Source organism: Choloepus didactylus, chromosome 11 (assembly GCF_015220235.1).
Source record: "Choloepus didactylus isolate mChoDid1 chromosome 11, mChoDid1.pri, whole genome shotgun sequence".
Classification (NCBI taxonomy): Eukaryota; Metazoa; Chordata; class Mammalia; order Pilosa; family Megalonychidae; genus Choloepus; species Choloepus didactylus.
Genome location: NC_051317.1, coordinates 4261468 through 4276711, shown reverse-complemented (window position 1 = coordinate 4276711; position 15244 = coordinate 4261468). Strand labels below are relative to the sequence as shown.

The window sequence follows — 15244 nt, the reverse complement described above, 5'->3', positions numbered from 1 at the left end:
GGTCTCATTCCTGCGGGTATGAACCCATTTGTAAATAGGGACCTTTTGAAGATGTTATTAAATTCAATTAAAGTGTGGCCAAATTGAACCAGGATGGCTCTTAATCCCTATGACTGGAGGCCTAATAAAAAGGAAATTCAGACTCAGTCAGTCAGAGATAGCCACAAGAAGACAGAGAGGAGAGAGAGATCACCACATGATGGAGGACAGCCATCACTATGACGCTACCCACCCAGGACAAAGCATGGCCTTGCCGCCATCTTGGTGTTGGACTTCTAGTCTGCAAAACTGTGAGATAGTAGATGCTTGTTGTTTAAGCCAAGCCATTGTGCAGTATTTATCATGGCAGCTCTAGCAAACTGAGAAAGAAGGGGGAAAAAACCACTCATTCTGGACTGAAAAAAAAAAAAACACAAACTGTAGCAGTCTATTCCAAACGAAAGAAGGTGCTATTGCTATAAATCTGATGCAACTTTTCTATAAAACTGGAGTCTGGAAAATCATAGTTGTGTATATAGGTAAGAAATATAATCCTTGCCTTTCTCCAGTTAGCCTTATTTTCTACTGTCCTAACATAGCCTTGCAGGCAATTTCAAAACTTACCAGCCCGCAGTAGCCTTACCCTCATACTCCCACCTTTGAAACTTAAAAGAGACTAGTGATTCACCATCAAATCCTCAGTATTCATTAAATATCTGATATCTCATGCATACATTTCTGCAGTCGTTTGTTTTAAAGCACTAGGATTGTGAATGTGCATTGTGCACAGTTACCTTGGCCCCCATTCATTTTAGAAGTCAGTGTCCTTGAAGAAATAACATCCTGAGTCAATTCCTGTAAAGTCCTTGTGAGATCCTCCATTTCTGAGTCCTTGGCCTGCTGTCTGTCCTCCTTATGCTGGCCCATCCCTCTCAGCTGCTTCCTGACTAATTGTGGCCCAAATCCACTTCCCAGATCATCTACCCAACCTCCTGGATCAGTGATTCTTCAGCTTGTTCAGATTGGAAAGCCATGGAAGTCACAGGGCGTGTTTTGGAATGCCCCGTGGAACCCCACAATCTGTTGTATAGTGGTATGCACCACAGACATCGATGTTTTGATTCTATCGTACCAAGTAGGAACAATTTTACTTCAAAACATCTGACTCTATTTTCTGCATCCTATATAAATCCTCCCCAGCCACGTGCATGACTGCTAAATAAATATATACACAAATAAGTGTATAAGCTGTTGCAACATGCATGCTCTGATGTTAACCTTAATAATCATGTCCTCCTTGTTCATTCATTTCATGTCTACTAAAAACCACCAAAAGCATAACATAAATTGGGTGAAACCAGGGAGTCAGTATATTTTCACTGAGCATCTCCTGTGGTCCAGAAACTGTGCTATCTGCTGGGGACCTGGAAGTGTGCAAGGCAGACAGCATCACTGCCCTCAAGGAGCTGACATTCTGGTAGAGGGGTGAAGTTTAAAATGGAGACACTTCTCTCCATTTATCTTCTTCTCGTCTGTTAGGTGGGAAAGGACCATCTTTATTTTACTGTCCTGGTAGTACACCTTAATCTAGCTCTTGAGTAACAAACAGGGGATAGTTAAATAACCATTATCAAAGATTTCAGAAACAGAGCAAGATTGATTGGAAGGAAGTTTTGATGACCCCTCCCTGTGTCCCAGCTTCATATCATGACAACTATACCATTTATTGAACACTTCTATTAGCCTAGCATTGTGCTAAGTGCTTTACACTAGGGGTCAGCAAACATTTTCTGCAAAGGGCTGTATAGTAAATATTTTAGGCTTTGTGAGCCATATAGTTTCTGTTGCAACTACTGAGCTCTGCCATTGGAGCATGAAAATAGCCAAAGATGACACATAATGAATGGGCATGGCTACGTTCCGATAAAACGTTATTGACAAACATAGGTGGTGGGCTAGATTTAGCCTGCGAAGCATAATTTGCTGACCTTTAATTTACACTCGTGAGACTATATTCGCTCAGCCACACGGTGAAGCAGGTATAATTACTCCCATTTTACAGATGTAAAAACTTGGGCTCAAAGAGGGTTAGTAATGTGCCCACATTCACAGAGCTAGTAAATGGTAGAGTTTGGGTTCCAGCCCAGGCTGTCTGCTCCCAAAGCCCACACTCTCCTCCTCTGTGCTCTGCTGCCTTCCACTGCCCTCCCTTGAGAAGGTCAGAGCCCCCTGCCTTGTCTGCAGTTGAGCTCACCCTCCTCAGTGAGCCCATTCATCCTCTCTCTAGGTTTGACCTGATCGCCAACGGAGGCGCCTCCTTGACCCTGCACTTCGAACGGGCCCCCTTCATGAGCCAGGAACGCACCGTGTGGCTGCCGTGGAATAGCTTCTACGCCATGGACACCCTGGTGATGAAGACTGAGGAGAACTCCATCCCCAGCTGTGACCTCAGCGGCTTTGTCCGGCCGGATCCCATCATCATCTCCTCCCCTCTGTCCACCTTCTTCAATGCTGCCCCCGGGCAGAATCCCATCGTGCCTGAGACCCAGGTGGGCACGGCAGGTACCCAGGTGGCACTCTCGGGGTACAGCCCTGACCAAAAGTGACTGGCCACCTGCTGCCCACCACATCTCTCCCTGAGCGGGCAAAAAAAAAAAGTAATACTGAGGCAGTGGTAGGAGGGAGAGCAGCAGAACTTACGGCCACAGGAGACTCAACTTTGAATCACTTCTGGACATTCTGGATGTTTCCAGAGAGTCGTTCAAGACTTTGGCAGGCACTGGGGCTTTTAATAAAATAAAAACAGTACACATATGTGCAACCCACCTGCAAACTGCTTTTTATTCCTGTTAGTCACAGAGATACACGGTAAGAGGCACTTTAATGATCTACACCGGCATTACAAAGAGGGCATATTACATTATTGCCTCCCTGTTGCTTTATACCGATTGTCAGTGGAAGTTGCAGGTTCATATAATTACAGCCTCTCATGGCCTCCTTGCATGCAGCTAGCAATAAAGCCTGCTGTTCTTATTTACATCTTTTGCCAACATGTGGTTTTTAAAAAGAAACACAACAGTGACCAAGAATAATTATTAATCCAAAAATCATAACCTCCGCCCCTGCACTCCATGGTATAGGATAGTTGTGTTTTTTTGTTGTTGTTGTTGTTTTCCCTCCCTCAGCCATGGGAAGTGGTTCTTGCACCCATGTAAGGTGGGATGCTTTAGAGAAGCTCACCTGCCAAGGTGCTTTCAATGCAGGTGTTTACCACGTGTTCCCACTCCAGGTTCTTCATGAAGAAATTGAGCTCCCTGGATCCAATGTGAAGCTTCGCTACCTGAGCTCCAGAACCGCAGGGTACAAGTCTCTCCTGAAGATCACCATGACCCAGTCTACAGTGCCACTGAACCTCATCAAGGTCCACCTGATGGTAGCTGTAGAGGGGCATCTGTTCCAGAAATCATTCCAGGCTTCTCCCAACCTGGCCTATACCTTCATCTGGGACAAGACGGATGCTTACGGCCAAAGGGTATACGGACTCTCGGACGCTGTTGGTATGTTTTGGCTTCAGCCACCAATTGATGGATGGATTTAGTCATGCATTCATTCAGTGAATATTTATTGAGCTTCTAGTATGTGCCAAGCACTATTCCATAGATAGGGATAGAGTGGTCAACAAGATGGTCAACTTCTTCCTCTCATGGGCCTATGTTTGACTGGAGAATAGAGATAATAAAGACCAAATGAACAAGGAAGTATGAAGCAGTGATAAGTGCTAATATGAAAATAAAAATCAGTGATATGTACTGGGAAGGGGGGGCAACTGTGGATGGGCGTTCAAGAAAGGGTCCTTAGCGGGGTGACATTTAAGTGGAGACTTGAATAACAAGAAGGAACTGTGTGAAAATCAGGGAGAGGACATTCCAGGCAGAGAGAAGTGTGAGGAATGTTTGAGAAACAGAGAAGGCCAGCATGGCTGGAGTATAGTGGGCAAGGAGAATATAAGAGGAAGGCAGGGGCCAGTTCATGTTCCAGAGAAAGTACTTACAAATGACACAGAATGCCCCCATGAGAATCGGAAAATGGGGTTTGAGGAGATCTGAGTGCCACATATTATGTTTTTGAGCTTTGCCTTTGAGGGAATCACATGATCCTCCCTTATGAAAGTTCATCATAAGAGAAGGGTCCTTTGGTTATCCGTCTTTGAAGAGTTGTGAGCTGTAGATTAAAATCAACCTACCTGGTAGCTTTCCCTGTTTATGGAAAGCTGTCTGGAAATAAATTAAAATCCAGAATCCTGTATTTTCTTTACCAACAGTCTTGTGGTTTTCAAAACTGCGAGTAGAGATAAGTTGCCAAAATAAGAAACCAGCAAACTCAGAAATTTTCGCTGTTACTTAGCAGCCAACATTTTATTAAACACTCCCTTTGTGCAGAAGTGTGTGCTACATGCATAGTTTTGGGTAACTTCTCAATAACTCTATCAGGTAGACCCCTTCATAGTCCCCATCGTGCCAGGAGGAGAAAGGGAGAGGGTAAGTCAGCTGCTTAAGATCAAGACCCAGGAGGTCACACATTCTTAGCAGATGACCTCCTGTGATCTGTCTCCATGCTGGGTTCCTCCCAAATGTGCTCTGCCGCTCCCTAGAAAGTGGGGTTAATAACTTAGGAAACAGAGTCATAAGTTATTTGCGGAACTAGTGCATTTTATATAAGACACCGACTAACAAAAAATACATACATCTGGCTTTAGCTAATATCAAAATAATAGCCAATAACAAAAAGTAGGTTGAATCATATTGCACTCCCATGTACTCCAGCTTTTACCATTATCTACTCATGACGACTCTTGTTTTTTCCATACCCTCATCCACTCCCTTGCTCCCTTATTTTTCTGAAGCAAGTCTCAGACATCATACATCCCATCTGTAATATTTCAGACTGTATCTCTAAAAAGCACTTTAAAAACGTAACAGCAATACCATCATCACAACTAAAAAGACGTCTCATGAATATCATAAAATCGTAACACTTTGTTTGAATCAGAATCCAAATAAGACCCAACATTTATGATTGGTTATTTTTTTTTTAATCTAGAGGTTTCCCCTCATCCCTCCCATTGTTTTTGTTGTTATTGTTTTTGGATTGCATGCCTTCGGTTGTTAACATGTCCCTCTGTCCCCTGCATTTCCTGTATATTGGTAGCTGAATCTTAAGGCTTTTGTAGTGGCAAGTTTGGTCTTCTTTTGGCAAAACAACTTGATAGGTGGTGCTGTGCCCTTTCCATCGGGGGGCTCGTAATGTCAGGTTGTCTAACTTTTAGTGATTTTATGGCATTACTGCTCATTGTCTAGAGCTGTTAAGTCATCAGCAGCTGCAAAATGATGGTATTTTAATTCTGTCATGGCTTCTTAATTCATTAGCTGGAATGCTTTCATTTGGGGATACTCTCATTAACTATTTAGTTATTTGAGCTAAGTTAAAATCAGGGCGAATGATTATATGCTTGATTCTTTGCCCCTTTTTACTAGTTTTCAATATTATGAGTGGATTCTCTAGCATCTTCCCAGGGTGACCAATTAATGTTTTCTTAAGTATCATTATGAACTCAAGGATTGAAATGTATCAAATATGTTACAATCCATTGAAATTATTGTCCTAATTAATGGTCAAATTTCCCCATACTTAGTCAGGTTTGCAAATCCTTTTGACATGACCGTAGTAGATTTTGATGGCTTCTTTGCTATCGGGTATGATAAAATGGCTTGGGCTCATTGTGCTCATTCCTTGCTCCAGCTGTTCCTTCGAGGAGCCCTGATTCCTTTTAATGAGAAATGATATTTCAAGGCCACAAGCCAGGCACTCATGATTCTCTCTGTTACTGTATTGGTCATTGTTTCTTGGCATTTTCAGAGGACAAGCTAGGAAATATAGGCTCTTTAAAGATACAGTGCATTTCATGTTCACAAAGACACTCCCATATCCCAGGATTTTAAAGGAGCTGCAAAGAATTCCCCAAAAGTGACACAGGTAGTTGAGTTTAATGTAATAGGAACAGCATTACAAGGCTTCGTATTTCTAGAGCAGCGTTCCAATTAAAAATGCTTGGCATCTCGGCATTTGGTCTCATCTATCCTTACCATATCTCTCCAAGAAATCGAGGCTTTGCTCACCCAGTTTTATACATGGGGAGAACGGAAGCACAAGGAAATGGGAGCTGACAGCAGAGCTAGGAATAATGCCTTTATCTCCCACCACTCGCTCTTGTTTGTCCACGTGGCAAAATGCAGGATTTTTACAAGCAGTTTTTGGATTCCGTTCTCCGTTGAATCTCCACGTAATCGGCAGGCTATGCTCCCCGTGCCTGCCTTTCCTGACACTCTAGGATCCTGAGCCAACATGCAAAATGCCTTAACTTACACAGGCTGTTACCCCCAGCATCTGCTTGTAAATGAGCCGCTAAGTTTCCCCAGTCCTTTCTCCTAGTGAGTGAAAATAAATAACACAACATATAATAAATACATGCCGTGAACAGCAGGCTGAGATAAACCATCTCCTGTCCATCTCTAAAGGAGAATTTCATCAGGTTTTTTAAATGATTCATCTGCCTCCAACGTCAGTGGGGTTGTTTTTGAGAGCCAGTTATGCTTTTGAAAGGTCTTTGCATCCTCACAGAGGACTACTATGTAAAGTTTCAAGGTTGAGTTCAGCTTGAAATTTGAATTTAATATTGTGGAATCACAAAGAGAAAAGCAATCAGCCCGCCTCCTCGAGTGAGTTTTTGGAACAGAATCTCTATGACTGCCAACACTTGATCCTTGTTCTTGCTGAAGTGCTCTGGAGTAATTGGCTCTCTCATCTCCCCCCCTCCCCCCTGCCCCACCCTCTTCGACCTTTCAGTGTCTGTCGGGTTTGAATATGAGACGTGCCTCAGCCTAATTCTCTGGGAGAAAAGGACAGCCCTCCTCCAGGGATTTGAACTGGACCCTTCCAACCTTGGTGGTTGGTCTCTGGACAAACACCACATCCTCAACGTTAAAAGCGGTATGTGAGCCCCCTCTCCTTTCCAAATACAGCCTCGACCCCTTCCCTGCAACCTTCTTTCCAGCCTGACAGTTAGTTGGCAGCCCTTCTCCTTCCCTCAGCCATTGTCCATCAAATACCCAAAATAGTCATAGGTTTTCCCACCTTCTTTTAAATATCAAAGCATGTTGGGCTGGTGTTCCTAGAGCATCAGCTTTATTGTACCTCACCATACTTCAAGTATCCCTACAAATGTTATCTTACCCCAAAACCATAGCATTTGGGGTTTACCCTTCCCTTACAGCTCCTTCAGCAGCATGGCAAAGAAATTGGAGAGCTCCACAAAGAAGCTAATTGTTCTCTTCTCCCAGTCACCTCCCCTCACCCTCAGGAGGCCAATAGAAATCTCCTCCGCAGAGCCCTGCAGTGACCACTCCCATTTACCCGCCTCCCCTAGGAATCCTCCATAAGGGCACTGGCGAGAACCAGTTCCTGACCCAGCAGCCTGCCATAATCACCAGCATCATGGGCAATGGCCGCCGCCGCAGCATTTCCTGTCCCAGCTGCAACGGCCTTGCTGAAGGCAACAAGCTGCTGGCCCCAGTAGCCCTGGCTGTTGGGATCGACGGGAGCCTCTTTGTTGGTGACTTCAATTACATCCGGCGCATCTTTCCCTCTCGAAACGTGACCAGCATCCTGGAGTTACGGTAAGTGGCCGCACAGGAAACCTTCTCTTGCTGTTTTGCTCCCTGTTGCTCCAGAGCATCTCTGGTAAATGGTGGTCACGTTTGGGGTTCTCCAGAGAATGGGCTGAGGATAAAATACCTAGCCCTAGAATCAAGTTGTGATTTGGGAAAACGCTTGTGTATCTATAGACTGTCCCACACATATCTGATACAATTATTGTCAGCACCTGAATTATAAACCAGGCTAAAGGCTTTCAATCAGAGGATCGGGTGGGACCTGGGTAGCCATAGATTATAAAGCCTTCCCAGGTGATTCTAATACACACCAAACATGAGAGAACCACTGCTTTAAGCTCTTGGCCCATTTCATTGGTTTTCAAAGCAACACATTAAAAATACAGATTTCCAGAGCCCACCCCGGAGACTCTGAGTCATTAAGCCTAGGCATCTTTTGTTTCTGAAAAGCTCTGTAGAAAGTTCTGATGTGCATCAAAGTTTGAGGACGTATGTTCATTTTCTAATTCGAAAGTTTGTATTGACCACCTCTATGGCTAGCTCTCTATAAAATCTCTGGGTCTTGCACATTCCCAAGATAGGACTTAGCACTACTGCATAGGTCTTGCTAGTTAATTTCTGGCACCTTGGAAGACTCCTCCTGGCCATTGCTTGTTGCTAAGTCTGAATTCCAGGCTCTTCTATGCTCTTGGAAACTCCCTCTTCCCAGGAAAGTTAGATACAGTCCTTCAAATCCAGAGGGGAAATCTGGAAATCGAGGAAGAGATAAGGCCTGTAAATAAGGGAGAAAAATTCATTCAATAAATATTTGGTGAATGCATACTATGTTCCAGGGACTGGAGGTTTGGGTGGTTGGGTGGGGCAAGCCAAGTCCCAGCTATTGTGGTATTCATAGTCTGATGGGGAGCTTCAGTCCAAAACATGTGAACAGATAAAAACTAATTCCAAATAGCACTTAGTGCTGTAAGGAAACTCTAACAGAGTAAGAAATAGGGATTACTGGGGCAGGGCTGAGGGTGGAGGATGAGGAGGCAACTTAAAGTAGTCAGAGAAACCTCCCCACCTAGGTGGCACTGGAGCTGAGACTCAAATGATGAGGTCAGCCACATGAAGATCTGAGTAAAATCATCCCAGGCAGAGAGAAGTGAGTTGTACAAAAGCCCCTCTACCAAGAAATCTGGCTTATTTAAGGCACTTATTAGAAGTCCAATGTGGCTGGACAGTGGTAAGCTGAGAGGAGAGTGTTTTGGAGGTCGGAGAGATAGGCAGAGACTGATGCTTCGGGGTTTTACTGGCCATGTGGAGAAGTGTAAATTTTATTCTAATTGCAATGCATAGCCATTCGAGGTTGCAGCAGGGAGATGATGGAATTGACATGATCTGATTAGCATTTTTTAAAGATTACTCTGGCTCTTGTGTGGAGAATGACTGTAGGGTTGCAAGAGTGGAAGCAGGGAAACCCATAGGGAGGCTATGGGAAATGTCTAGGGTTCAGGTGACGGTGTTTAGATGAGGGGGTTGCAGGAGAGATGGGATATTGGGATATATTTTCATGATATCTGATAAGATTTGCTAACAGATGGAGTGTAAAGAACAAAAAAAGAAACAAGGAGAAGAATCAAGGGTGCCTGCCCAGGATTTTGGCCTGTGCAACTGGGGACAGGATCTGAGGGAAGTTGGTGCTTTCTGCAGCTCCCTCATCTACAGTGTGAAGGACTGGGAAGAAGCTGCAAGATGGCACTTGCATTTTTGGTGTCTTTGAGGCCCCTCTGGGAGAAATGCCAATGACCTGGCCACCAACAATACTGCCGGGTGTTCTTGGGGGCCGAGTCTGCTCCAGGCACTGGGAGGGGTAGAAAGGAGGAGAAAACTCCAGCTCCACCCCAAGGAGACTGCAGCCTCAGTGGTCCACCAGGCAGTTACTGAGCATGACAGTGAGCCAGGCCCTGTGCTGCGCTCTGAGGATACAGAAAGGGATGGAGCACAGGCCCAAAGAGCACCTGCCAAGGGTGAGAGAGGGGCACCTGGGCAAGTGAAGGTAATACAATGTGGGTGCTCTGGACGCTCCAAGGACCAAACATCACAGAAACACAGAAGGGAAGGGAGTGCTTATTCTGCTATGGTGAGGATGGGGTGGGGTAAGAGGGCATGGGATGGCTTCACAGAGAAGAACAATTCATTAGGGAAACAACCAAAAGAAGAGCAATGACAGCATAAAAGAAAAGAAATGGAAGTGTCTAGATAACTCTTAAGCTGACAAATGGACAATTAGACAGCTTTTTGTAGGTTTCCCCATCTAAGTCCCCTTCCTACAAATATTCCCCCCCTTTTAAATCCTAGGAAGACCATCCTACAGTCAATGAAGAGCCCTGGAAGGAGGCAGGGAGGGACAGGGAGGTAGCATTGTGCCTACAACAGAAAAAAAAGGTCAAATTATTTAATCTGTCACGTGTTACCCTCCACATCTGGCCCTTCATGCTAAATCCCATACTCAGAGCCAAACTGACTCTTACCTTGCACATTCCAACCTCCATACAGTGATCCATGCTGCTCCCTCTACTTAGGATGCATTCTGACCTAATCTCCTTCATCATGTCTACCGTTAAGGCCCAGTTTGAGGACCTACTCTTCCACGGAGCTCAGTCTGCACTACAGGAGTTCTTACCCTCTTCTGCTTCCCTTTCCTCTCTGACTATGCATCAGAGTTGACACCATATATTGCTGTGAGTTCCAGTTATTTCTGTGTGTGTCTTCAGGGCACTAGTCACGGCTGCCCCTTGATGCCTGACACACGAGGCGCTCAAGACACATGGCTTGAATTAAAGAAGTCACAGAAGACCAGTCTCTTTTCAAATCTTCCCAGCCCTTCCACGGGACTTGGTCCTTGATTCCTTCTCAAGCTGGAGAGGCCACAACATCTAAAGGAGAGCTACTGGCTACTCTCCTTTAGAGGGGACCATGCCACACCTACAGAAGGACATTGAGTAGAGCTTGGGGGAGTGTGACTCCGTATTTCTCTCCAAAGCTGTGTGATTTTTTCCCCCTCTATTAGCAGCCTTTGGGCTTGTTCATCAGACAGGTACCCAGAGCCGATTAGAAGTTAAGCTTTTACAAGAACACTGGTTTTATTCTTCTTTTCTTCCCACTACATACCTGAAAACAAAGGGCTGTCAATCCCCTCTCTTCAAAACAGCAACCAGCAAAGGGAGGGAGGAGGGAGGAAGAGACCTGTCTTGCTTATGTCTCCTCTCCATTGTGAGTTGGCAGCTGAATTATTCCATTTCGGGAGACAGTGCCTATCTCACTTACCCACCCCAGAGCTGAGCCTCTGCATTGGAATTCTATTTAAATATTCCCATGGTTCTTTCACTGTCTTTCTCCCTTCCTCCTTCCTCTGCCGATCCAAAACATGTAGGAAAGAGTTCTACACACTGGCTTAACTTCTGATGCTAGAAAGAGCCGCCTTCTTAGGTAAAATGGTTATCACCTGTGAGCTCGGATGCCACCAGCATTCAGGACATTTTCAAAAACCACTTCTCAAAAACGCTGGCTATTCCACCGTTAATAGTCCCTTCTGATAACTATTACCCTCTCCAAATGGCCCTGGGAAAACTCAAGCCCTCTGGGGGAAAGGAAATTTGTCAGCACTAACATCTTCGTATGACTTTCTGTCATAGAGAAACCCTTCCTCCCAGCCCAATTTGAGAATGTAGGGATGTGACTCCTAAGGCCTGAGACAGTATATCTCTATCTTTTCTTAATGTGACATGTGCTTTTGATAAACATAAGAATCTCACACCTTCCTTGGTGTTTGAAATTCTAAGCTTTTTTTTCATTTTCCAAACTTAAAATTATATTGTGGGTTTTTGCCAACTAAACTACTCCCTCCATGCTGCAATTCTGCTGGCTCTTTGGGGTGGGTCAAGAGCCTCACTGCATCTGGGAAGGTGATTGTCTGGTCCAGATATGACCATGCTGGAGGATAGGAGACGCGGCATGGTGGGAGCCCAGGAAGGAGGGAGAAGGCAGCAGAAATGGGAAGTAAGCATCACCAGCGACAGGCTTTGTCTGCTTGGGTATTTCAACCAGGATAGACACTGCCTGATACCAGTGAGAAATAGATGGCTCTAGTTAGAAAATGCAAATGCTTGCCCTGTGGAGTTGAGGGTATGAGGGTTGAGGTCAGGAAAGAAAGGGGATCCATCCCAGAATAACAATAACCCCATCAAACTGTGGACAGTGCTGGGCACTATCTTCAAAGCCCTTTCACCAAGGACAGATGAAGAGTTCATGGGGCTGGAAGCTGATGTAATTGGGGACTCTCTCTAAGAAAGAAAAAACCAAATTATGAACACAAAATGAGGAAAGAAACTGGGTATCCATTTAGGATAAGAAAAAAAACTAAAACTAAATGCAAAGTTTAAAAAGCTGACAGTACAAACATCACAAAATTCAGACAAACAATGTTTTAATTAACGGACTGCCGTCAGACTCTATGACACTTGTTCTACACTTTTTGGCTGCATATTTTTTGATCACCTTTTAATGTGGCAATGATTTTGCAATTTCATTATTTATAGAAATAATGGAAAGACAGTCATCTTTCCTCTAGTATAACTGATCAAAAATTGTCCAGCCCAGTTATGGTGCTGAAGGAGTAAGATCCAAAATTGATCAAAAATTGTTTCCAATTGTCAATAAATTAGAAAATGTTCTTTCTGCTTTGCAATTCATTGCTGGTGGTGTTGTGTAAATTGTTACAGTTGTCAAATTTAGGTAAACCTCTATCAAGTTTTTTCAGAATATTTCTGGGCCTATAAGACAATGTGGCCCTGAAACTTCCGTATACTTTGCTTCGCGGCAGCTCCACCTGCTTTTTTTTTTCTTTTTTCTTTTTTTTTTGCATAAATTATCTCAGGGCAGGTATTAATCCCCATTTTACTGAAAACTATATTGAGGTCCAGAGCAAAGAAGAGCCATTGTCTCTTTTGTGACACTGAGCTGGGGCAGCTTTGTGATTCTGAACAGAAGATAAGGAACTGGAGCTAGTCTATCACATCCTCATTCCATCTGTCCTTCCTTCACTTAAAGAATCACTTTTCCCAGCCCTTCATCTCTGCTGGGCCCTCTACTAAGTATTAGTGATACAAAGATAAGTGAGTCATGCACTGTGCACAAGGAAGTGAGGAAGACAAGCACATAATCGTAAATCACAAGACAGTATGGCAGTTGATCTGTGAGACAAGCTGAGAATGCTAGAAGAGCCCCTGAAGGCTTCTCAGAGGAGTAGTTGAGACTCTGGTGTGAAAAGCTAATCCATCTCAGTTCTTAGATTCTGGGACACCATTCTTTCCTCAAAGGGTATGCCTAAAGGGCTTGTGTTATGAGGCTGTGGGCATGAAGCCAATCCCTTATAAGTAGGGCATTTGTGCTCACCTGTCATGGGCAGCTTTAGCATTGACTGACTCATTGATGCTGTTATTTTGGTTTCTTGCCTGCTCAGCACCCACCCTGTCAATGGCCCTGGACTGGAATAGCAGTGGCCTCAACCTTTGTCCTTCTTCTTCCCACAACATCGATATTCTATTAATCAACACAGAGCAGATGTTCTTAGGGAAGAAGTAGGTCAGGTCTGCAAACCCAAATCCCATCCAGTCTTTTCACAAAATCTTGACTAAAAAAAAAGAAAGGTGGAATTGATATTGCAATAATTAAGAGCCAAATAGACTACCACTGGTGGCAGATAACATTTCACTTTCATTAAGCAATATAAAATAGACGCGAGAATTCCCGGCTGCCACCCCGACACACCATGCTTTGCAGAGTGAATCCTAAATTGCTCTATGTCAGTCAGAGCTCTGGAGTTATCAGCATCATTTAATTAACTGTTTTTTTTTTTTTTTTCTTGCAAAAACTAACACGTCGGAATAAAATATAAAAATGTAATCCCTGAGCAAACCCACCACTAATGATGGCCCCTGGCAAGTCCTGAGCTGCTCCTAAGCAGTAACCAGGGCATTAAACTTTCTTTGTCTCTGCCCTGATGCCTCCACCCTTAGCCCAAGAAGGGAAAGAAGGGTCAGGGGCTCTTTCCAGTTTGCTGTGGAAGCCTCAGGAATGGAAATCAGTTCTCCCTGGAGGCCCTAGCTTCTCCTGTGTTCCCTAATGTTAATTTTCAGCCACTTTCCTGCTGAAATTGAAATACACTTTTGTGCTTGAAAGAAAAATAACAAAACTCTTCATATTTCTCTGAAAAGGAGTCTTGGGCTCCAATTACAAGAGGGTGTTGTTCATGTAAGTTTCATTTGTGGATGTTATCATAGTATTGCATGTTACCTGTAACAAAAAAAAAAGAATGCATATTTGGAGTTGCACGGGTGCAAGTGAGATGGAGAGAGGGAAGGTGGCATAGAGCAGGGATAGGAAATGGACCAGACTCTCAAAGTTCAACAGATCTTTGCCAGACTGTAGTTGGGAGTGAGCAGGGGCTGTCTTGATGATACCGATTCTATCCTGTAAGGCACCAATGGCAGATAAGTGCACAGGTGGCATCACTGCCCCCCCACACCCAGGGAAGACGTTACAGAGCAGTTGCGGCATTCTTTACTTGCTGAGCTTGAATTTAGCTTTAGAACCCTTCTACCACTGCCTTCCTGGCAGCCATCACCAGTTGATGGGTATTTGCTCTCAGGATGTTACTTATTTGCCACCTTCCATTAACCACGAGACCTGTATCACCTGTTGCCACCTGTGTCATGTGACAGCCGAATTGCTGGGCCAGAGAATTCAAGAATTCTTGTCCACCATTTCCAACGGCCCAAAGGAGTCCAAACTCTGAGTGCTTCCCAAGTAATTGAGCCAAGAGCTGTCAAAAAAAAACAAAAAAAAAAGAAGGAAAGGAAAGGACTGCCTTTTTGGGTCCCCTTATACAAGAAACAAGTATGTTGTGTTTACCTTATCATCAATTCTTCAGCTAACTGTTTGTTCTTTTTTCCTTCTGTTTTCTTTCTATAAAGAAATAAAGAGTTTAAACATAGGTAAGACGAAGAACTCTTTCCTGTATAATTTGACGTTTCGTTTGCTTCCTTGTGTTTGCTTTTTGTTTTGTGCTTCTTGTGTAATGTATATTTTAATGTACCAAATATAGTAACTTTCTATGTGCTAACTGTGTGTTGTGGATATGATAAGTTTTAGCAATTATGAAATGCAGTCAAAAAAGCAACCAAATAAGCTGACAGTAATTAGAATTTCTGGGACATGCAAGTGTGGGATAATGAACCCTCAGTGAACTTTTATCCCAACTGTTCAGTGTAGTCCATAATTGGGCTAAACAGTTGAGGCAAACTTCTGGCTTTTGTAAATGCTGGACTGGGTTCACAAAAGCTTTAATGAACTGGAAACGGGTCAAAAACTCATTTTCAACTCATTAATGATTTTCCCCCTAGATATGTGGTCATTTTTATTAAAAAAAAAAAAAAAGTTACTTGCCAATCTGCTGGTCAGAATGAATCCAGCAGTCAGATGCATTGGGAATTTTC

At 43.8% G+C, this 15244-nt stretch overlaps 1 protein-coding gene across 3 annotated transcripts in view; it reads left to right on the top strand.

Annotated features, from left to right (window-relative positions):
- TENM2 (teneurin transmembrane protein 2) overlaps positions 1–15244 on the top strand; it is a 1024030-nt gene that overhangs the window by 897392 nt on the left and 111394 nt on the right. For all 3 annotated transcript variants that reach the window (XM_037799530.1, XM_037799532.1, XM_037799531.1), the window contains 5 exons: positions 2267–2528; positions 3269–3536; positions 6883–7026; positions 7463–7712; positions 14723–14743. In XM_037799530.1, coding sequence (XP_037655458.1) covers positions 2267–2528; positions 3269–3536; positions 6883–7026; positions 7463–7712; positions 14723–14743 — 945 coding nt within the window. The remainder of the gene's footprint in view (positions 1–2266; positions 2529–3268; positions 3537–6882; positions 7027–7462; positions 7713–14722; positions 14744–15244) is intronic.